At 45.1% G+C, this 23,236-nt stretch overlaps 1 protein-coding gene across 9 annotated transcripts in view; it reads left to right on the forward strand.

Annotated features, from left to right (window-relative positions):
* The window catches only part of PRKAG2 (protein kinase AMP-activated non-catalytic subunit gamma 2), a 272,371-nt gene that overhangs the window by 197,106 nt on the left and 52,029 nt on the right, over window positions 1-23,236 (forward strand). For 7 of the 9 annotated variants that reach the window (XM_073238191.1, XM_073238187.1, XM_073238190.1 and 4 more), the window contains 2 exons: window positions 288-357; window positions 22,253-22,359. In XM_073238191.1, coding sequence (XP_073094292.1) covers window positions 288-357; window positions 22,253-22,359 — 177 coding nt within the window. The remainder of the gene's footprint in view (window positions 1-287; window positions 358-22,252; window positions 22,360-23,236) is intronic. The other 2 variants (XM_073238193.1, XM_073238188.1) reach the window with 1 other exon arrangement.

Below are 23,236 nucleotides of genomic sequence, written 5' to 3' on the forward strand. Positions count from 1 at the left end.
GGCGACGGCGCTCCGCGGGGAGGGGCGGCAGGCTGGGCGGCGGCCCGGCCACCTGCGGCCGAGCGCGGGGGCGGGCGGGGGGCGTGCTGCGGGTGGGTCGCCGCCCGCGGCGCCCGGAGGCCCCTCCTCCCGGCGGCGCCGCGCTGAGCCAGGCCGGGCGCTCTGCCCGCCGCGGAGCTCGCCGGGTCCTCCGCGCGCGCGCGCGCGCCTTGCGCGCCCCCGCCCCGCGCGCGCCCCCGAGCGCCGGCCGCCGGGCGCATGCTGATCCCTGTCCTCCTCCTCCTCAGGCGGCGCTGGCGGCGGCCCCGGGACCCGCGGAAGCCGGCATGCTGGAGAAATTCGACTTGGAAGAAGAAGGTGAGCGCCCCCCTGGAACGCGCCCCCGCCGCCGCGCCGCCGGCCGGGCGCGGGGACGGCCCGCCGCCCGCCCCGGAGGCCGCGGGACCCCGCCCTGCGCCCCCAGCCCCGGCGCCGGCGGAGGACGTCTGCGGCGGCCCTGGTGCCTCTCCGGGGGCGAATCCCCGCCGGTGGGAGAGGCGAGCCCCGCAAACCGCCAGCGGCCCCGGGGGCCGGTCCTTTTGTCCTTTCCGATGAAAGCAAGGTGTCATGCAGGAGTAATTGTCATGCCAGCATGCGCGTAGAGGAAACCCCAAATTCTGTTTATGGTCCATGCCTTTCAATACACCAGCTGGATCCCTTATCTGTGTTTGAGAAAATACCGCCAGCAGGGTGTGTCTTCTTGTTTCAATAGGGAAAGTTAAATACGAAAACCAGTAGCGGCTTAGTGAATTGGTTGAGTTCAGGTGACCCTGTCACTCCATCATTCCTGTCGCCTCCTCTCCTCTCACTCGGTGTTTTTTTCCTGCCCTGTTTTTTTGTTTTTTGTTTTTTGTTTTTACTTACCGGGATCTTATTTGAAAGCTGCCCAAATGCGAAGGGGATGAGTTTGTTCTTTTCGCAAAATTAATATTTTTAAGTGGACTACGATGTTTTTTTTTACCCTGAATCTTTCTTTGAAACCTAAAATTTGAAGGGGCTGAACTTGTTCTTTGGCAGAACTGGTTGTTTAAAATGCAGTATGACCGGCTCAAAGTTGAAAAGCAACTTTTTAAGATCCTTGACAATTTGAGGACTTTAAAAGACCTCCACCCTGTCTTGTGTACTCTCATTATTTAGTTTAGTGACTTCTCTTTTTCCCAAGAGTATTGATAGAATAAAGCTCCTGGAACAAAGGGTGTGCCATGTGGATGCTCTGCCTTGTGCCAACATTACTTTAATACTTCTGTTCATTTATGGTCAATCACTTAAATCAGGATGCAAAACGAATGAGGATATTAACCGGATAACATTAGGCCAGTGCCTACACTTTGTTTTGTTTTAGATTCCCTGCAGCATCTCACAAACATGTTCACTAGAAGATAATGCATTCATAAAAATCATCATTAAAAGTCTGCATCCATATTTATTAACAAACAGTTGCATGGTACAACTCAGAATTTTACTGGGGCTTAATTTACATTTTAACCTACTGAAAAATAATCCAGTGTCTTAAAGTGAGTCCACCATAATTCCTCTGTTTTATTAAATTACAGGTTAAATTTTGGCCACTGTCCACAGGGCAATATGGTGTGCCTTCCCCCTTTCCATGAAAACTTTGTCTAAACCATAGCAGTTTTCTTCTTCCCTGATATTAGTGACAAATGAGAATCTGTTACGTTTAAACTTTTTGCAGATTCACATGGGGACAAGAGGAAAATGGAGAGCAGATGTTATTAGAGTTACACTTAAGTGTGGTATGTTAGGGTTGTTAATCATGTGGTTAAAAGCACAGGCCCAGCTTCAAATCTTAGCTCCACTGCTTATTTAGCTGTGTGACTTTGGACAAGTTACTTAAACTCCATTTGCCTTAGTTTTCCCACTTATAAAATGGAGCTAATAACAGGGTATTTTCAGGATTAAATGAGGTATCCCACGTAATGGTATTTAGTACAGTGTAAACCCATAGTAATCACTCTGTAAGTATTAGTTGTTATTTTTTGTTATTCATGAGTCGTTATCTTTTGAGTGCCATTAACCATTGTCCTCAAATCAGTGGGCTTTTTAAGGTTTTTATTAATGAATTTTAATATAGAACTTCATTTTAACAAGTGGTTGATGGGTCTTACTTGAAGTTTATTTATTTAATTGTCTAGTTATGTTGCCTTATTTATTTTGCATTGTTTCTGCCAATGGAATGAATTGTCAAATATTAAACCGAAGTGTCTAAGGAAGGGAATTTCCCCTTTTCACCTGTCTGTTTTTATCTGTGTCGCTGTCATTACTTTAAAGGCATAATGAATCCCACAAATAACCCTGTCAAACTTTTGTAGATTTTCAAGGAGGCATAGTGTTAAACAATTGCTCGGAAGCTGTTAGCCAAGCTGGAAGAAGGATAGTGTTGGTGTGGTCATCTAAAATACTGCTTTGTTTTTTTCGAACCTTAAATTGCTTATTCATCTAAAATACAGAAAAACTGAATATCAGGCAGAATCTTACATTTATTTGGGGAAAGAAAATGTCCTAACAGTGAGACCTTACACCTTTCAATATCCTGTGAGCTGATGTGTTAGCAGCCTACATAATAGATATAGCTGTTGACTAGATCCTCATTTAATCTTTATAAACTTCCTTCTTCACCCAGTTAACGTCATAATTTATGCATTGCAGTCTGGAGGCATCACTTAGATGGAGATACGTTTGGTATACACAGAAATACATGATCACCATTATCTTTGTTACCAAGTATTTTTCTGTTTCCTCATATATTAGCACAGATACTATGTGTTAGAAACAGTTTGGAGGCACCCGTGTAATTGGAGTAATCTCTGAAAATGTCACTGGCTTCTGGGACGAAAGAAGCTGTACCTTGATCTCCCCTGCATCGTCTGGGTCTTTTGCCTGGGTTCTGACACCAGCTAGCCACCCATTTTCTGCTGTCAGCTCTCCTTACTGTCATGCTGTGACAAAAGGACCTTTCCAGAGAGTGGATTGGTGGTACCACTCCCTTACAGACACGTCTTTACCACGTTTCTCCATCTGTATATAGGAGTGCATACTCCTCTCCATCTGCAGCCTCACCGCCTCCTCCCAGCCATACATGTCAGGGATCAGGCAGCTTTCTGTGCGTGAGAATCACCAGAGAGATTTTTAAAAAGCAGATTCTAACTCTGTGGGTCTGGGAGGGGGCCCTAGAGTCTGCATTTCTGCTGGGTTCCCAGGTGCTGCTGCTTCTCAGGGCTGCCCCCCACGCCCCTGACACACACACGCAACCCCCAGGAATACTGCCATTTGCAAACTTTCTGTAAAGGTCCAGATGGTCTTAGTCTTAGTCTCGGTCATGACTTCTCGGCTTGCCTGTGAAACAGCAAGGCAGAAAGCAGCTAAAGACTGCACTCCACCCAACAGACAGGGCTGTGTTCCAATAAAACTTTATATACCAAAACAGGCCTGATTCGGCACACAGGCATGGTTTGCCAGACCCTTGCTCTGTATGTCCCTCAGGTCTCCGCGCCTTAGGGTGTCTGATCATTTGAGGGCTAGGACCTTCTCCTGCTCACTTCCTCCACGCGGCCGGTCTAGTAACACACCGTGTGGCCCAGTCCAAATCTCATCCACTCTTTGCGGCCATCCCCAAATCCCCTCTGTCTCTCTCATGGTTCATCTTTCTCTTCCCAGTACCTGAGTAAGGTGCTCAGCAGCGTTGCAGGTCTCAGTGAGAACCTTAAATGTGTGTCGTTACTTTATGGGCATGTTGCGGGGGGTACGTGATACAGCACGTGCAGAGTGTGGGAACAGTGCCCAGCCCAGAGCAACCACTTCATGTGTTTGCTTTTCAAATTTTGTATTATTAGACCAGTCATATCTTCGTGGTTCTTATCAGGATTAACTGTCTGGAATCTATTTAATGGCGGAACCAAGAACACAAGTACATTGTAAGCACCTGAACAGGCGGTAAGTATGCAGCAGTTCATTCATGACTAATAACCCCATCAATCTAGCAGTACTTCAGGAACTGTACGGCTCCTTGGAACTGTCTGTGCTACTGCCTGGCCTCCCATTTGTCCCTTCAGCTGTCAGAGGCTCTTCGGTCATTTCAGGCCTCTGCGTGGGCGCTGAGCCTCCCCGCGACCCCCCCTCGCCACCGCCTGCCTCCTTTAGCCCAGTCAGGCCTTTCCCTCCCGGCTGTTCCTTCTCCACCTGCAAGGCATTCTCCTAAGTATGTTTTCAGAACAAGCCTGCAAACTCATTTTTCTAGCAAGACTGGTCAACCTTGTCTACACTGATCAAAAATAGGAAAGAAATAGGGGCCACTGTTTGTAGGAAGGAAAGCACCGTCTTTCAGTCAGGAATCTCCGAGTCGCAGGCCCAGTTCGGCCCTGAGGAGCTCTGTTCTTGGATGAGCCACAGTCCCTTTGGGTCCTTGCTTGCTTGTTTTATTGCTGTTGTCACGGTGGGTTTTCTCTGCAAAACAAGGCCCAGCACCTGGTGAATGAAGTTGTACATTTCCTCCCAGCTCAAAAATACGACCTAAAGCAGTCAGCAACCAGTCTGCATAAACTAACAAACAAAACCTAAATGTGTATTCTCTCAAACTCATTTACTCTCCACTGGGAGCTATTGTCCCAGAGTGAGCAAAGATTGGTTCTTGTTGGGGGACAAAAAGATTTCACTGTGGTTTGTGGCTTTCAAAGAGCCATGGTACATAAATGGATACAGAGCGTATCTGCGGTATTCAAGTGTCAAAGGAGTAGGACAGTTGGGGAGGAAATAGATAAAAGGGGGCCGGGATAATGGAGGAAGGTGGAGAAACAGTGCTCTGACTTACTTAAGGGGATTGTCTTCTGTGTGTTTGTGGTAACCTATTAAAGTAGTCCGTATCACTTAGCTTTCAGAGCAGCGTCTCAGTGAGGCTCCGCAAGTCCACTGGACTGTAATATGAGGGTTACTGACCTCTGGTGGTAGAGATTTTAAAGTGACAGGTCTGTGATCACAGCTTGTCCCGTCTCATAGTATTAGAGGCCTCTCATTATGTCATTCAGCTCTTATCTTTCCCTACTGAGTTGGCATACTCATCTTAGACAAGAGATTGATTGTTTCTTGATTATGAAAATAGTTGCAATTTTATGAAATATTTACAATTAAAATTTTTCTTCTCCAGCTGGCCACATATTTAACAGCTTGCCACACTTAGATGCCTCTGAATCAGGCTATAACTTCACTATTGATGGTATCTTAGATTTGATGGCATGGAGTAGTTTTCTTATAGGCCAAGGAGGCTTTGTTACCTGCCATGGAAAGACCCCTGACTACTTTAAACAAAGAGAGTGCAGAGGACTCGCGATGTCCAAAAGTAGGACTTGTCACAGGCTTCACGAGTAACCGGAAGACCATCAGGAGCCAAGACAGCTCACCGGGCACCTCCGTGATGAAGGGGTCCCCTTCCCCTCCCCTCACTTGGTCTGCTCCTCAGCGGGTACTCAGCTCTGCCGCCATCCATCCTGCAGCTCTGCGTGGGGTGGGCAGAACCCCGGAGAGGGGTCCCCACAACTTTAAATTTCACCTGTGAATTTAAAGTGGGAAAACTGTTGATACTACAAAGCTTTCAGAGCTTACTTAAAAAAAAAATGGGAGAATTTTTATATCCTTTTCTTCTGTGATTATAGTAACTGGCTTATATTAAGTTACTGACTTATATTGAGACTTTACAATTATCGCATCCTCAAAACAACCTGAAAAAGTACATATTTTTATCATTCCTTTTTTGCAGCAGAGGAAATCAAGAAAATAAGAGGTTAAATAAGTTATCTCAGGGAGCATATCCAGGAAGGTGGAGGAACCAGGTTTCAAGCAGTCATTAGATTCGTTAGATTCTCAGAGCCCCAGTTCTGAGCCCATGTGCAGGAAGTAATCTCGCATTGGGAAGCCCTCTTTACGCTTTCTCACCTTCTACTCAGCCTTCCGGCCCTTGCACCAGGCCCCCAGACGCACTGAGGCAGTGCCATCTCACCCCACCGGACACTCACCAGTCCTCCCCTGCCTCTGAGCTCCCAGTCGCCATCCCCAGAGATGACCTCTGCCCCGTCCAGCACACGGCACTTATGCTGTTCTCCTCATCCTCCTCTGGCTGCTTGCTTGCTTCCTTAATAGTTGTTACTTTTCTTTCTCTTCCCGTTTCTTCCTCCCACCCTTGCTCCCTCCCTCCCTCTTCAGCAAGAGGGTTAGTGAGATCTAATGTGCACACTACACACTTACTCTCCTTCCTGAGCATTAGGCCTTGGACTTCCTCGTGGCTCTGCCCGAGGCCCACCTGTCTGCTTACTCTGTGTGCACCCAGCCAGCCTTCCTGCCGTGACTTTAGCCCCGTGTATCTAACTACCGCCATGCTTTAGTAACCGCTGAGGCCACAGAGCTCTTCCGAGTGTCCGTCACGTGTTGGGTGCCTCTGCCTGGTTCATGTCATGACCTCTCTGTTCCAGCCTCCCGCCTGTCCTGCCTAATATTTTTCAGCCGGCGTGATTCTGTAAGTGGCACCACGTCCACCTAGTGTTTTTAACAAGAGTGATGTCTGGCTCCAGCTCACTCCCTTTCCTACATGCCAGTAAGGAAATGCTCCCCATTTTACTTCCTGAGTACGACCTCCCTGTCACTCTGCCATCACCGTCAGCCAGGCCACCATCATCTTTCTGCTGAACTGAGCAGCCTGATCTCTCCCAGCATCTACCCCGGTGCCCTCCTCCACTTGGAAATCCATGTTATAACTTTTGACTCCCCAAAACTTCACTACTAATAGCCTGCTGTTGACCAGAAGCCTTACCAATAACTGAACAGTCGATGAACACATAGTTTGTACGTTATGTGTATTATATACTCTATTCTCGCAATAAAGTAAACTAGAGAAAAGAAAATGCTGTTAAGTAACATACATTTGCTGTACTGTGTTCACTGAAAAAGATCAGCGTATAAATGGACCCACAAGTTCAAACCTGTGCTGTTCCGAGGGTCAACTGTATGGCTTCTGCAATTAGAGATTCTTATTAAAACGTGTATCTAACCATGTCAACTCCCATGTTTGAAAGCTTTCATGAGTTTTCTGTACCTTTAGCCTGGAGTCCAAATATCTTAACTTGGTCTCTGCCATTCCCTCCTGCCACCTGCCACCCGCCTCACCGTGCCTCACCGTACACCTCTTTGCTTGCCCTCCGAGAACCACACCGGCCGGTCAGTCCCACAGACTGCCTTGTTCCTCCGTGCCTTCTGGACTTCACGCAGGTGCTCCCTCCCGCTGGGTGGTTCTCCCCTCTCTTGACCACCTGCTAGTTTTCTTCAGGTTGCAACCTAAATGTCACTTCCTTGGGGAAGCCTTTCTGGAAACGTCAGACAGGACGTCATGTACTATTTCATGATCCTTCATGTTTGGTAAGGCTTTTAAGGAAAAATGCACTTACTCATGTTTCTTTGCCATCATTCAGATTAATTGTAAGCTTTATGAGGATGAGGCCTGGAAACAGTTATTTGCCAGGTCCCAAAGATAGGATGATGAATAAGACTCAGTTTTCAGGAAATATTTGTTACATACAGGAACATACACACATTTTGGAGCTTTAACTTAGTCTGGCACATAGGCTTAGTGGACTTCAAGTGGTTAGCATTATTTGTTACAAAGAAATCAGGCCTTTATACTTAAGACAAAGGGAGGAAATCCATTTGCCAAGTTAATGTGCACCAACCAAAGAGCAATGACAAGCAGAGGGATGGAGGAAAGGGCAGTAACTTGCGTGTATCCCCCAGAAGTGAAGCGAGAGCACATTTCATCCAGTAAGGGAACGACTCTGGCAGTAACGGTGGGTAGAGATGTGGTGGGTCGCTTGCATAATCTGGTATCTAAGGAAAAAGTCTAGGTCCTTCTTTTGTGGCTGGGATTGTACTGCGCCTACGTTGGGAAAAAGAGGTCTAACTTACGTCTGATAATAAGAGGAGAGAGTCGTTTTGGGGAACCAATTTGGGAAGCTTCAGTTACCTTCTAGTTACTTATTCTTCTGTGCAGTATGCTGCTCTGTCCCACTCTGAGGTGCTCCCTGTGTAACTGAAATTTAACGTCACCGAGCTTTCTAAACAGTGTGCTGCCTGATTCACTCGCTCTGGACCATACAGTTGACCCTCGAACAGCACGGGTTTGAATTTGTGGGTCCACTTATACACTGATCTTTTTCAGTGAACACAGTATAGCAAATGTATGTTACTTAATAGCATTTTCTTTTCTCTAGTTTACTTTATTGTAAGAATAGAGTATATAATACACATAACCTACTATGTGTTCATCAACTGTTTAGTTATTGGTAAGGCTTCTGGTCAACAGCAGGCTATTAGTTAAGTTTTATCAACAGCAGGCTATTAGTTAAGTTTTGGAGAATCAAAAGTTATAACATGGATTTTCAAGTCTGGGGGTTTGGCACCCCTGTATTGTACAGGGTCAACTGTACTTTGGTCGTTTGTACTGACAGGTTGCTACCAATATTTTATAGATCATTTTCTGCATTTCTTTGAAATGGAGTGTTTAATTGCTCCATTAAGACCTCAAGAATACACACATCACATTCTCATGTGTTTATTTGTACCCTTTGTTTGGTTTGCACTTTCCACATTGACTTTCCTAGTTTTGAAGTCTATATATATGGTGTCTGCCCCCCTTTAAGTTGCATGTGTAATTAGTGCCATAGTAATTGAGAGCATGAGTCAGACCCAAATTGGAGTCCCATTTCTTCTACGTAACGGCTGAGGCCTTAGCCAAGTTATTTCAAGCTTCAGTTTCTTCATGTGTAACTAGGAAATAATAATAGCACTTCACTAACAAGACCCTATGCGGGTTCAGTGCCATGAGCATAATGTTCAGTGTGGTCCCCGCAAGGCAGTACAGTCTCCACAGACATAAATGTGATGATGGCCCTAAAAAGGACCAAAAATGCACCAGAGCACAAATGTCAAAATCGAAGTCACCATCAGTGCGTCATCCAGCGACACTGTTTACCCAGTGTTGCTGTAGTGTTTGTGCTGTCAGACTTCTCTAGCCTGAGTGTTGTGTGTACCCTCCAGTTGGCAACATTTGTGATTAAATTCTCATGTTTGTTTGTCCCCACCCCTCAGAATCACCCTGCAAGGAAGGGGCTCAGGCTGAGGGGCTCCAGCCACATGCGCCAGGCTGCAGGGTCAGTGACGCAGCTCTGAGTTGGTTCGGGATCGGCCCTATTCCTTCTGCATCCTTGAGGGGGACCTGAGCCTGGGAGCTTATAGAGGAGTCTCCTGTGTTAGTGCCTCACCCTGCAGAACAGCTTTTCACATTTTGATTTGAAATCATGGTTCCTAACAGGGCTTACACATAGGGATGATGGGCAGTATTAGAGATATCTGAGCGCCCACAGCACAAGGATCCATTTAGTTGCTAAACCCCAAAGACGTGCACACATTTGTGGATGCACGTTTACACAGTGGCAAACTGTAATGTGTCAGCGTGAGTTAGAGTGGCATGCTAACTACAGGCTGCTGGTGGCCACTCTGGTGAAGTGCCGCTGTTAAGTTCACCTGACTACATTGACAGACCTGGGCTGCCACACTTGTGATTCAAGATGGTTCACTGAATATATTCATTTTTCTCCTACCTCCTAAAATCCTACTGAAATGGCAACCATCAATGAAATTTAACATAAAAAGTAGTCTCTCCCAACAAAAACGGAAGCTTAGTTCTTGGAAAAGACCAGTAAGGTGTGGATAAACCTTTGTCAAGTCTGTTCAAGAAAAAAATGAGAGAATGTGTAAAACATCAGAAATAAGAAGAGGCTTCTTAATGAGAAATGCAGAGATTTAGGAAGTAACATTAAAAGAAACTTGAACATATCAAAGTTTATCAAGACATTTAAAATCTTTTCAATCACTTGTGAATAAATTTGATCATTTGTGTTTTCCTGGTTAATTATCCCTTTCATCAGTCACTGTAAAAGAAATTAAAAGTAATTAATTGAATTGCACATTTTAAATGGGTGAACTGTATGGATGTGAATCTCAGGAAAACTTTTTTTAAAAAAAGTAATTAAAAGCCTTCACACTTCTCTGTTGCTGCAAAAGAGGCCTGGTATTCAGCCTATTGATGGGTAAATTCAGTAAAACCTTCAAGGAACAGTTAATGCCTAGGTTATGTAAATTATTTCAGGGCATAGAAAGGATGGCAGATTCCCAGCTCATTCTGTGAAGCTGCCTTGATCCTGATCATGCCGGGGTTCTTGTTGGCAGAGCCGAAGAATGAGCTTCACAAAAGTCAAGGTAGGAGAGCAAGGTACAGGCTTTTATTTAGAGATAAAGTGAAAGGACAGAGCTCCAGCCTCACGCCAGGAGGGGACAAGAGAGTCCGTAGTGGTGAGTTGTCTAGGGGGTTTTATAGGCAGTTGAGGATTTTTCGAGAACATGAAAAAAAACTTAGGGGTGTGGACTTGTTAAGTGGTCTCTGAATATTTAGAATTAACTTAACACAAGTAACTTCCTCTGATGATTTCTCCCTGAGATACCAGCATCTTGGTCTGGGGGCATATGAAACAAGGCCACCTACTCAGCCCCCAAGGTGGGCTGAGGTATTGTTTGCTAAAGAGTAAGTTAAGAATTTTTAACGTCTTAACTTCTTGGGTATTAAAATGCAGTCTTATCTTTAAGGTGGAATCCTTCCTGCCTTTTACTGTGTTGTTTGTGCCTGGGCTTACTTGCTAAATTATGCCCAGTTTGCAAAATCACTTCATCAGATCTGAAGGAGGAAAGACAGCACGTAGGCCTGGGCCTTTTAGTATGCTAAAGAGAACCTTACACATGATTATAAATGGTTAGCATAATAAAACATGTGCTGCTCTTCTTTATCTGGGGAACGTTAACTGACTTCACTGAAGAATGATTCTAGAGCTCAATGTTTAACATAGAGTTTTAGCAGGGGGTTTCCTTGCATGTAGTTACATTGCTCTGGCTGCAAATATCCTGCCCTGCCCCCTCCGGAGGCCCTACTCTGACTACATCTATGGTCCCTGTCTCACTGACATCAAAACCAGAAAACAGCACACAAAGAAGAAAATGAGTGATTAACCTGGCATTTAAACTGTGGGCAGACAGCCTGTGTGAACTTCAGTCAGGCGAGCCATGCCCTGCTCTGCGACACTGCAAGGCCTGCCCCAGAAATGTCAGACTGCGCTTTGTGAAGAAACCCGCCGAGGAGTTGATGTCAGCACATTGAAGGAGGAAAGCCTCTGGTCATCTCCCAGAAACTAAAGTAGCAGTTGATAAAATTCACTGTATTCCTTTAACAAAATCCTTAATAAGCTAGAGAGGGAAGGAAATTTCTTTAAGCTGCCGAAAGCGTGTCCAGCGTAAGCCCGCTGGGGTGGCCCGCAGCGCAGTCCCTGGCGTTGGCTTGGCAGGTCGCCCCTCTCCTCACTCCCCTGGCCCACCTGGGGCTCTGCGGTTCATCCTGCGCGCTAACCTTGCCCCTCACTGTTGACCCAGCTTAGTAATTGGCTTCTGTTTCCTGAAAAAGAGGTAATATTGGCCACATAGGTGTTTCAGGCATGTGGTTCTCAGAATGAAATGCAAAGCCATTTTTAAATGGAGGGAATCACATATAGTCACTGCTTTGTCTGTGAAATTCCTTAGGCATTTATTGCACCTAAATTTGAGCTGCCAGCTGGGGAAACTGCTTTTACTCACCTATACTTTTCTTTCTGTCCTAGTAACGCTTTGACTGCCCCTTACCTGGGAGCACGTGCATCTCCCTTCAGGGGACACTCACCACCAACGCACACAATCCCCCGTGCAGAAAGCATGGAAAGGATAAAACCTAGTGCACTTCATTTATCCTGCTTCTGTATAAGTCCTGTAAAATTATATTTAAGTTTTAACTTTGTTAATATTTGCATTTCTGAGCACTTTAGGAAAACTGTAAATAAGCACTTAATCTTTTCCATAAACTTTTAACTTCCACATTCCCCCTGTTTTGCTTATTTCTTGGTCACCTATTTTAAATGATTTCCTAAAAAGAAAAGATACTATGTGAATATAGTAAACTTATGTTTCCAAATGTAGAATATAGTATAAATGATAGATTTTTCAATATCACTGGTAATCTTCTTGGAGTTAAGAAATAATCTGTATGTTAAAATTACAGGGATTGGAAATAGAGTCAGGGTTTTCTCATTTTGAGGGTTTTTTAGTGAAGTTTGGGGCAGTGTGTAAATTTTCTTTTAAAATGCCCTCATCCTACTCAGCTCTCTAAAACATGGTTTGAATCTATTACTGTGATTTTTGACATGACTTAAAATATAACAACCAGTTGTGGTGAGTAAAGGGGCTGAGGTCTGGCCCAGGGTCAGGGCTGGTGCCGCCTCCCACTCTCGTTGCCTGTACTGGCCCAGCAGAGCCTCTTCCAGGTGGTGGCTGGACAGCCACTGAAGAGCTGGCCCGCAAGGAGAGGCCACTGGTCCCTTCAAGGTGCCTGTTCTATCAGGCCTGCGTGCTCCGTCCCCACACCTCTGTTGTGTTAGACCCTGTGCCTAGCTGGGGTCTTCATCTGCCGTAGAGGACGTGATAGCTGGTGTAGCTGTGATGACAGCACGCGAAGAGGACCAGGTCAAAGTGAGCAGTTCCTTTCTGCTGTGCACAGGGCTTTAATTATGTTGTTTGACTTGAAATCTCTAGGGTTAGAGTGGTTTCCTGGGGCATTTGGCCCAGAGCAAGCAAAATTAATTCTCTGTGCTGAAGGTGTAGCGGCATTGATGTAGAATCAAGGAGATGCTCTGAAGCAGCCCCTGCTCTTGTCTGTCATGCCATCGGTGAAGTTTGGCCCTCTGGGGCCAGAGGAACATTGCAGCCAGCAGCCGTGGCCCTGTACCTGCCATCGGGCACAAGCCTGGGTTCGTCTCCTTTCTTCGGTCTCCTTTCTTAGACTAATAATTATCAATGAGCATATATCCTCTTCCTTTCTGTACAGTTAAGGCTAGAAATACAATCATCTTAGAATATACTTTTTTAAATTCTTTGTAAATGAAAATCCTATAATAGGTTTTAGAAAAAGTAATTTATGACAGTAGTGATTATCTCTGAAGTGTGAATTTGTCAAGTTGTTTTCAGGTTTTTAAAATATAGAGTAGTATGAACATTTTCAGGTCTTCTGTAGTTTCATTTAGTTAATGCTTTTTTTTTGTCCAAGAGAATTAGAAAACAGCTCCAATGTAAAATACACTTCCGAATACCTTTAAAGCTTTATATCAGTGCTGTTCCACCTAAAAAAAATTAGATGAGGCACCACCATAGGTGCATCATTTCTCTGACATCTTGATGCATACCAGGTCCTCTGCATTTTCCTTCCATATGTCTTCACATCACTGCAGTTTAGCAGGCACGAGCTTGTCCTAATACCCATGAAGAACTTGACTCTTCACCACAGAAAAAGCTGTGATCTAGAGGGGGGCAGGCCTAGCACTTCAGTACAGGGCCCACACTGCCAGCAGTGAGCAATCCTGGAGTGTACGGCTCCTGCAGACACAGATAGGAGGTGAGGCGCAAGGGCAGGGCAGGTTAGACGGCTTGGAACCCTGAGCAATGTGCAGTATGTCCGACAGTGTGAGGACTTGTCAACGATGCCACACAAGTAGATCTGCTTTTGGGAAGACATACTGACACCCACACTTCCCTCTGTGGTGTGTGTGTAGTTCTAGCATTTAAACTTAGATGCTGCATGTTTCCAATTGTTGTGTTAACCTTTACAAACTAAATACTTGAACATACACTTCCTACTCCCAGTAGCTCTTTAGCAGCTCCCTTGAACAGTGACATTGGGCTGGCGTGTTACTGGAAGTGTGAGGAGGTTTAACATCCTTCCACAAACAAGTTCCTTCCGTGAGCCAGTAACTTGAGTCCAGTATAACACTCTGTGATGGCACTTCCCTCCAGTGACATAAAATAACAAGGGTATGAATGGGACATTGTGGTCAAATCTTAACCCTAGTTACCTTTTGAATAATGAGAGTTTGAACTTCTTGCCTTCTCGGGAATTTTAACAATGTATTCCAGATAACTACTGTTGAATGGATTTGTTTTTTTGTGGGGTTTTTTTCTTTTGGGTTTAACTCTCAAGTTATTCTTATTTTCTATTTCAATGCATTTCTTCCTCCAAGGGCAATTTGAGACTTCATCATAATGTAAATAATACAAATGGGCCCGCCTATAATCAGAAAGTTAATACTAACTGTGGAGAAGTAGTGACATTTTATAGGATTTTACGTTATTTTCCTAACTCGAAATGCCAATACTTTTGTTACTGATGTTGTTTTATTACATCAGTAATAATCTTAATACAGACCAAAATAAATTTCATTATAATTTGTTTCACAAGTTTTGCTTTGTTGGGTCAAGCTTTTTAAAAAATGGTGGGCCCACTGCAAGCCCATAACTGCAGCCTACATGTGACAAAAATGTGGGACCTTCCTTCCAGTCCAGGGGTACCTCCAAAGCACTGCCCAGCACCCCTCAAAACTCCCAAGGCATCAACACGAGGATGGCCTGGGAACTGTCACAGCCAGAGAGAGCCAAAGAAGGTGTGACTGAACGTCATGTTCTCTCCTGGAAGAATGAAAACCAAGGAAATCTGATTAATGAATGGACTTCTGTTAGTAATTTGTTATTTTTATTGGTTCATTAATTGTAACAGAAGTACCTGCTACCATCAGGCATTAGTGATGCAGAGAGCATGCCTCTCACTGCCAGTGAAGCTGGCGGGTGCTCAAGGAGGCAGTGAGGGAAGCCCACTGCCACTGTTGTCACCCACTGTGGAAGCACACAGCAGACCCTACAGGCCCAGTGCTCCAGGTGATGTGGAGGCTGGGTGAGTGTGCAGGAAAGTCCTGGGAGGACCGGCAGGCTGTCACAGCAGGGCAGGTGAAGTTGTCTGAAATTGGGGTGTGTTCCACAGCCAGGCGCAGATCCATCTGCAGAGAGAGGATGCCCTACGTGCTTGAGCACAGCCTCTGACCAATCTTAATGTATTGGATTGTATTTCAAAGTACAAAATAAATATCACAAGTCCACACTAGAGAGAGAGAGAGATGCAGGCAGGCAGAGAACTCTCCTGAACAGAAAAATCCCAAGTAATTTATGAGATGCTCTGCCCTCAGGGAGGTAGGGCATAACTCCTGACCCTTGAAGTGTGGGCTGTGCATCCTGAGATCCTTGCTAAGACTGCCGTATGGGAGGAGGAAAAAGGAATTACAGCGGAGGACCTGGCAGATACCGCCTGAGCCTCACAGATGATCCAGGTGGTAAGTCATGTGGACAGCAGGTACCCCTGATATGGTGGGATGAGATGGCCTTTTACTGTGGTCTTCCTCCCAAAACCCATAGCTCCAGGACTGAGATCATGAGAACATTGCACAAACCCAGGTGGAGGGTTGTCCTGCTGAATACCTGCCCGGCACCCCTCAGCTGCCAAGGTGTCAAAAGCAAGGAAGGTCTGAGACACCGTCATGGTCCAGCAGAGCCTGGTGGGCTGATATGGCTAAGTGTATCCTGGGTGGGAACCTGAAACAGTAAAAGGACATTTGAGGAGAACAGAGGAAATCCTCACCAAGTGTGGGCTTTAATAGTAACCACAAGTTCCTTCACTGTGACGAACACGCGATAGTAACGTCAGATGTTAGCTCTGGAAGATGCTGGGTGTGGGGTATACAGGGAACCGTTTTACTTTCACAACTTCCTGTAAATCTAGAGCTGTCCAAAATAAACTGTATCAATATTTTTTTTAATCAACAGAGGAGTTAAGATGGTACCTTAAAAAAACTTTTGACACAAAACTTAGTTTAAAAAACCTTAAAGTTTGAATATTTCTGTTTCATGGTATTTTAAGGTTTTATTTCAGATACTCATATCATGATATTAACATCTGTAATATGTATGCTCCATTCATGAGGAGTCTTGGTGTAATTCATAGACAAAATATATTGTAAGGTTTCCTTTCTGGGATATGGATCACATTTTATTGTGCTTGTTTCTCTCTTGATTTCATTTGTTTGACTCTTAGGGGTATAGATTTGGCAGGCAACTTTTAATTTAGAAAATAGTTAAATGGATGCTTTACTGCACTGATCTTTGACCTTTGTGTCTGCACAAATCCCTCACTGAATGGGCTACAAGGAAACACACACTCAACAGCATGGTAAACATCACCCTTGGCAGTGTGGGAGCAGAGGCGGCAGAAATGGGTCAGAAGTTCTAGGAGCTTTTGTAAGAGCTTTCTGTCTTTATTTCCTCCCTGTGCGGAACTCGTGTTTTCTGGTAGAGAAATGTTTTGAGAAAAGGAGAAACACACTAACCTAGATTTCATTCATTCATTCACTGACTGCACTTAGATTCACTCAGAAGACAGTCACTTGCCCTTCGGTAGCGCTGGAGATGTAAGGCCAGCTCCCTCTCCGCCAGCCATCAGGTCTGCCCTGGGCCCAGCCTCGAGCGGCAGAAGCTGTTGGCAGCAGACTCTGTTCATGCCTCGCCCACCTCCCAGTTCTCTGAGTTGGATGCCTCTGCCCAAGGGGCTTGGGCATCCAGCTAAGAGCACAGCTTTGGAACCAAGGGGCAACCAGATTCAGATTCTGGTCCTACAACTTGCCAGTCATGCCTTGACCTGGGATCTAGTGAAGGAGGAGTTAATGGGGCCAAGAAGAGATGAAAAGTCCCTTTGCCAGTTGGACTTCTGGGCACGGAGCAGAAATAGAGGTAGTGTCCCAGGGTGGCCCCTAACTTAAGAGCATAGGGCAGCAATTGGGACGAGGCAGTGCTGAGGCCTGGGCGAGGTCCACCCCTGGGCAGACTGCTCACCTGCTCGCTGATGCCGCTCTCTGACCTCCCTGTCTCACGTCCCCTGGTCAGCTCTGGGAGATCCCACAGTGAGCCCACATGCTCATTGGCCGAACTAATGCAGTGGAGGAGTCAGATCGTGATCATTCAAAGAAACCGTCATCCATGAAAGGAAAGAGCATCGGAGCCACGCAAACTGCCGACACTGTGAATCAGCGTCGCTGTCAGCCAGAGGGACATCGTGGAAGCCGCCATGCCTTCCGTGGCTTTCTGCCTCAGGGTTGGTGGCCCTGTGTGGTCCTGTGGGATCCGGTACTACTTCTGTCGTGCCGCTTATGGCTGAGAGCCCTTGTTCCCAGCTAGCTGTGAGCTCAGAGAGCAGAGACGGTGCCCATCTTTGTGTCCCAGCAGCAGGCAGTGCCCAGGAGGCAATGTTGGGCTCCTGGACATGGATTTAACTCCTGCTTTGGTCACTTCCTGACTCTGTAACTTCAGGCAGTTAACTTCTCCCCACTCAGCGTCCTCCTGTGTAAAGGGAAGAAGACATTGAAGCATACTCCTCAAGGTTTACATAAACTAAATGAGGTTATTTATTGTAATACCTATATTAAACAGAAAAATCCTGGTCCACAGTGAGCACTCAAATGTTCACTTCTTTGTGGATAAGATGGCATTTGAGGTTGGGCTGGATGGAATTGGACAAGACAAAGTAGAGAAAGGGAGCCAAGATGGCAGCGTGAGTAGAGCAGCAGAAATCTCCTCCCAAAACCACATGTATTTTTGAAAATACAGCAAAGACAACTCTTCCTAAAAGAGAGACCAGAAGACACAGGACAACATCCAGACCACATCCACACCTGCGAGAACCCAGCGCCTCGCGAAGGTGGTAAGATACAAGCCCCGGCCCGGCGGGTCCCGAGCACCCCTCCCCCCAGCTCCTGGCGGGAGGAGAGGAGTCGGAGTGGGAGGGAGAGGGAGCCCAGGACTGCTAAACACCCAGCCCCAGCCATCCGGACCAGAGCGCAGACACACAGCGTGTGCGTGGGGTGCTGGAAACTAGGGAAGCAGGACAGTAAGACCTGTGAGCGGGTCCCTGCAGCCGGCGCCCCGGGGACAGAGAAAAGTGAATGCTTTTTGGAAATCTTAAAGGGACAGGGACCCCACAGCGGGACAGAAGCATCCTGGGACACTTAGTCCAGCAGCAGGGAACTCCGGGCACCCTAAACCCCTGGATAGCAGGGCAACTCAGAGGCCCCTCATGGAGATAAGCAGCCTCCTGGCCGTTCCCCCTCCAATGCGGCTCCACCATATCGGAGCAGCAGCCCAAGGCAGGTCACGCTCACAGCAACAGTGGAGATAAACTCCATAGCAGCCGGGCAAGAATCAGAAGCCCCATCTACACACAGCTGCCCAGCACAAGCCACTAGAGGTCACTGTTCTCCCAGGAGAGGAAGGCCACAAACCAACAAGAAGGGAAGTTCTTCCAGCTGTCACTCATGCCAGCTCTGCAAACTATCTCTATCGCCATGAAAAGGCAAAATCTGAGGCAGGCAAAGATTACAGAGACAACACCTGAGAAGGAGACAGATCTAACCAGTCTTCCTGAAAAAGAATTCAAAATAAAAATCATAAACATGCTGACGGAGATGCAGAGAAATATACAAGAGCTAAGGGATGAAGTCCGGAGGGAGATTACAGACGTCCAGAGGTAGATTACAGAAGTGAAACAAACTCTGGAAGGATTTATAAGCAGAATGGATAAGATGCAAGAGGCCATTGATGGAATAGAAACCAGAGAACAGGAACACATAGAAGCTGACACAAAGAGAGATAAAAGGATCTCCAGGAATGAAACAATATTAAGAGAACTGTGTGACCAATCCAAAAGGAACAATATCTGTATTATAGGGGTACCAGAAGAAGAAGAGAGAGAAAAAGGGATAGAAAGTCTCTTTGATGAAATAATCGCTGAAAACTTCCCCAAACTGTGGGAGGAAATAATCGAACATACCATGGAAATACACAGAACTCCCAACAGAAAGGACCCAAGGAGGACAACACCAAGACACATAATAATTAAAATGGCAAAGATCAAGGGCAAGGACAGAGTTTTAAAGGCAGCTAGAGAGAAAAAGGTCACCTACAAAGGAAAACCCATCAGGCTATCAGACTTCCCAACAGAAACCTTACAGGCCAGAAGAGAATGGCATGATATATTTAATGCAATGAAACAGAAGGGCCTTGAACCAAGGATACTGTATCCAGCATGACTATCATTTAAATATGAAGGAGGGATTAAACAATTCCCAGACAAGCAAAAGTTGAGGGAATTTACCTCCCACAAACCACCTCTACAGGGTATTCTAGAGGGACTATTCTAGACAGAAGCACTCCTAAGACTAAACAGATGTCCCGAGAGAAAATAAAATCACAGCAAAGAAAGCAGAACAACCAAATACTAACTAAAGGCAAAAAATAAAATCAACTACCCACTAAAAGCAGTTAAAGGAAACATGAAAGAGCAAAAACAACCAACATATGAAGAATGGAGGAGGAGGAATAAGAAGGGAGAGAAGAAAAGAATCTCCAGACAGTGTATATAACAGCTCAATAAGCGAGCTAAGTTAGGCAGTAAGATACTAAAGAAGCTAACCTTGAACCTTTGGTAACCACGAATCTAAAGTCTGCAATGGCAATAAATAAATATCTTTCAGTAGTCACCCTAAATGTAAATGGACTGAATGCACCAGTCAAAAGACACAGAGTAATAGAATGGATAAAAAAGCAAGACCCATCTATATGCTGCTTACAAGAAACTCACCTCAAACCCAAAGACATGCACAGACTAAAAGTCAAGGGATAGAAAAACATATTTCAGGCAAACAACAGAGAGAAGAAAGCAGGGGTTGCAGTACTAGTATCAGACAAAATAGACTTCAAAACGAAGAAAGTAAGAAGAAATAAAGAAGGACATTACATAATGATAAAGGGCTCAGTCCAACAAGAGGATATAACCATTCTAAATATATATGCACCCAACACAGGAGCACCAGCATATGTGAAACATATACTAACAGAACTAAAGGGGGAAATAGACTGCAATGCATTCATTTTAGGAGACTTCAACACGCCACTCACCCCAAAGGATAGATCCACTGGGCAGAAAATAAGTAAGGACACGGAGGCACTGAACAACACACTAGAACAGATGGACCTAATAGACATCTACAGAACTCTACATCCAAAAGCAACAGGATACACATTCTTCTCAAGTGCACATGGAACATTCTCCAGAATAGACCACATACTAGCTCACAAAAAGAGCCTCAGCAAATTCCAAAATATTGAAATTCTACCAACCAATTTTTCAGACCACAAAGGTATAAAACTAGAAATAAATTCTACAAAGAAAACAAAAAATAAAATAAAATAAAGGCAATACATACTCAAAACTCAAAAAAAAAAAAAAGAAAAAGTAGAGAAGGATGTTTAAATTCCCACAGGATGAACAAATGCAAGGAAGAGAGTAAAGACAGTAGGGAACTCAGCAGGGAGCTGTCTACCTAGATGTGAGACCAGGAAGAGGGAAAACAAGGTTACGGAGAAGCCAGTCCACAGAGTTCGCGGCTGCCCGCTCGAGGCGTCTGCCTCACTCCATGAGCAGGGGTGGGGAACCCATCCAGGAGGTGACTAGAATGATAGGTGTCATAGTGCCCTGAAGAGACGTCAGAATTGGAAATAGAGATTGGGAGTGGTTCACATAGCTTATCATGGAATTGGCAAACCAGTCAGTGTTCACTGGTGCCACCACAGTGGGAAATATGAAGAATGAGGGGGCTCCTTGCCACTTCTGGGAACTTGGCTAGCATCACACTGTGAAACACTTACCTTGCTAAATACCCCATAACGATCATTTTTTTGTTCCCAGATACTCCCAGGTAATCTAAATGTTCTCGAAATGTACAATTAGTGTGGCCTAAGTGCAATTGTCAAAGAAGTCCCTTGGAAATAGTATACTTTAAGCTGAACCCTAAAGCCGGGTTGGGAGTTATGCCACAACAGGCAGGGCCAGGACGGTGTCATCCAGCTAAGAGCCCAACTTTGGAACCAAGAGGCAACTGGATTCAGATTCTGGTCCTACAGTCATGTCTTGAGCTGGGATCTAGTGAAGGAGGAGTTAATGGGGCCAAGAAGAGATGAAAAAAGTATGTTGGTCATAGATTTAAGCAGCCTTCACCTTTCCTTGTCCAATTTCAGCCCAACCTCAAAATCAAACAGTAGTTGAAGGCCCCGGGGACAAGGAGGGCAGAGCATTTAGGGAGGACAAAGAGAAGGTGGGGTAGTTGGCAGGAATCCTGGGGAGGCACACAGGCTGACCTTTCAAGGCACAGTCTCATCGGCTACAGCAAGGATTTTCTCTTTTTTCTAATGAAGCCACCAAAGTGTTTTCAACTTTGGGGTGACATGATTAGCATCTGGCAAAACCATTCTGCGCACAGTGTGGACAGTTGTGGAGGAGAACAAGAGCGAAGAGACCACTCAGGAAGCTAGGGTATTTACTGCATCTGGACTCTAGTGGCCATGGAGGTGGAAAGAAATGGATGTGTTAATAAAGAGGGTTTGGGTGTGAACTCAGCAGTGCATCATGATCAGTTGGTTGGGGTGTAGGAGATCCAAAGACCATGCCTTGATTTCTGCATCGCCGATTGGATGGTGGTGCCATGAAGTTTATCTGGAAATGTGCTGTAAACTCCGTCATGTGTTATCATGCCTTCTGTCAACTGTCAATTAACTTTTACAGAGACTTAAATAATAAAAAGGCATTACGTTTATTTGCCCACAGTTACCATTTTCAGGGCCCTGTCTCCTTACATAGATCTGTATTTCCATGTGACATTTATGTAAATGGTACCTTTATGTAAAATTTTTTCTTAACTTCCAGTTGTTCATTCCAGTACTTAGAAACACAGTAACATGGTTTTGCTCTTTATTAACTGCATTCTGTTACCTTGCTAAAAAAAATTTTTTCCTTTAGAGCTGGGAACTTTTCTGTAGATTTTCTGTGTAGAAAGTCACATAGTCTGCAAATTAAGACAGGTTTGCCTTTTCCTTTTCAATATTTATGCCTTCATTTTCCATCTGCCTTACGGCAGCAGCGAGAACCCTCCATCCAGCACAGTGTCGAATAGAATTAGCAAGAGTGAACATCCTTGCCCCTTCTCGCTCTTCCCAGGAAAACATTTCCTATTTTCTGTGATGTCTCTTAAGTGACTTTTCCATACATGTCGTCCAATTGAGGAAGTTCATTATTATTACTGATATTTGCCTTTTTTCTTTCCTTTTTTAGCAGAAGACTCAGAAAGTGGTGTTTACATGCGATTCATGAGGTCGCACAAGTGTTACGACATCGTTCCAACCAGTTCAAAGCTTGTCGTCTTTGATACCACATTACAAGTAAGTATACCCAATTTCATGAAGTTTCGGTGGGTAGCTTTTGGATGCTACTTTATAGGGTAATTTAAATCCAGCAATGCCAGCAAGCATTTATTCCACACATCAGGTGCTGTGCTGAGGTTCAGTCTGGGCTCTCGTCTTCATGGCAGCCTTCTAAAGAAGGTGCTGTTACTGTCCTCTTTTACAGATAAGGAAACTCAAGTCCTAGAGTTTAAGAACTTAGATCGCAAAACTTAACTCCCCAAATTGTAGAACTTAAGAACTTGATGCACAGAGCTGGTGAGTGACAGGGACTGGAATTTGAACACAGGTTTGTCTGACAGAGCCGAAGCTATTAACCTGTCTTCTGCAGTTTATCTTGATGTTTTTTCTTAGTGATTTAATAGAATATATAATAAAGTAATTTGAAATAATATTGGTTAAAAAGAAAAAAATTACTAAGGTGAATAATCTCTTGTGAGAGAACTTTATTGAGCTCTTTCAGCAGGAAATTTGAACCTGATCATTTTGGTTTTAAAAGTGTGTTTATTGCAGCTCATTTTAGACTGTGACTTAGAATCATATATGAAAAGTCCTAAATGATACATTCAGTGATCAAGTTACAGCCAATGTAGTAAAGTATGTGTGTGTGCATATTTAAATATTTAAAATATTTCGTGTCTATTTGTCCGTAAGTCCTTACAAAGCAGAATTGTCTTCAGTGTGCTCCCCAGAAGCGGCTGCAGAGCTCGGGATTCATGGGCAGCAGGCTCTTTGCTCGGTGTGCCTCCCAGGAGGACCTCCAGGGGGCCGTGGGGAACCTGGGGGGAGTAGAGGCCCCGTGAGGGCGGCCTCAGCTGGTCCCTCTGCCCAGCGCTCGGTGGACTCTCCTCACCCC

This window comes from Manis javanica, chromosome 6, assembly GCF_040802235.1.
Source record: "Manis javanica isolate MJ-LG chromosome 6, MJ_LKY, whole genome shotgun sequence".
In the NCBI taxonomy this organism is placed as follows: domain Eukaryota; kingdom Metazoa; phylum Chordata; class Mammalia; order Pholidota; family Manidae; genus Manis; species Manis javanica.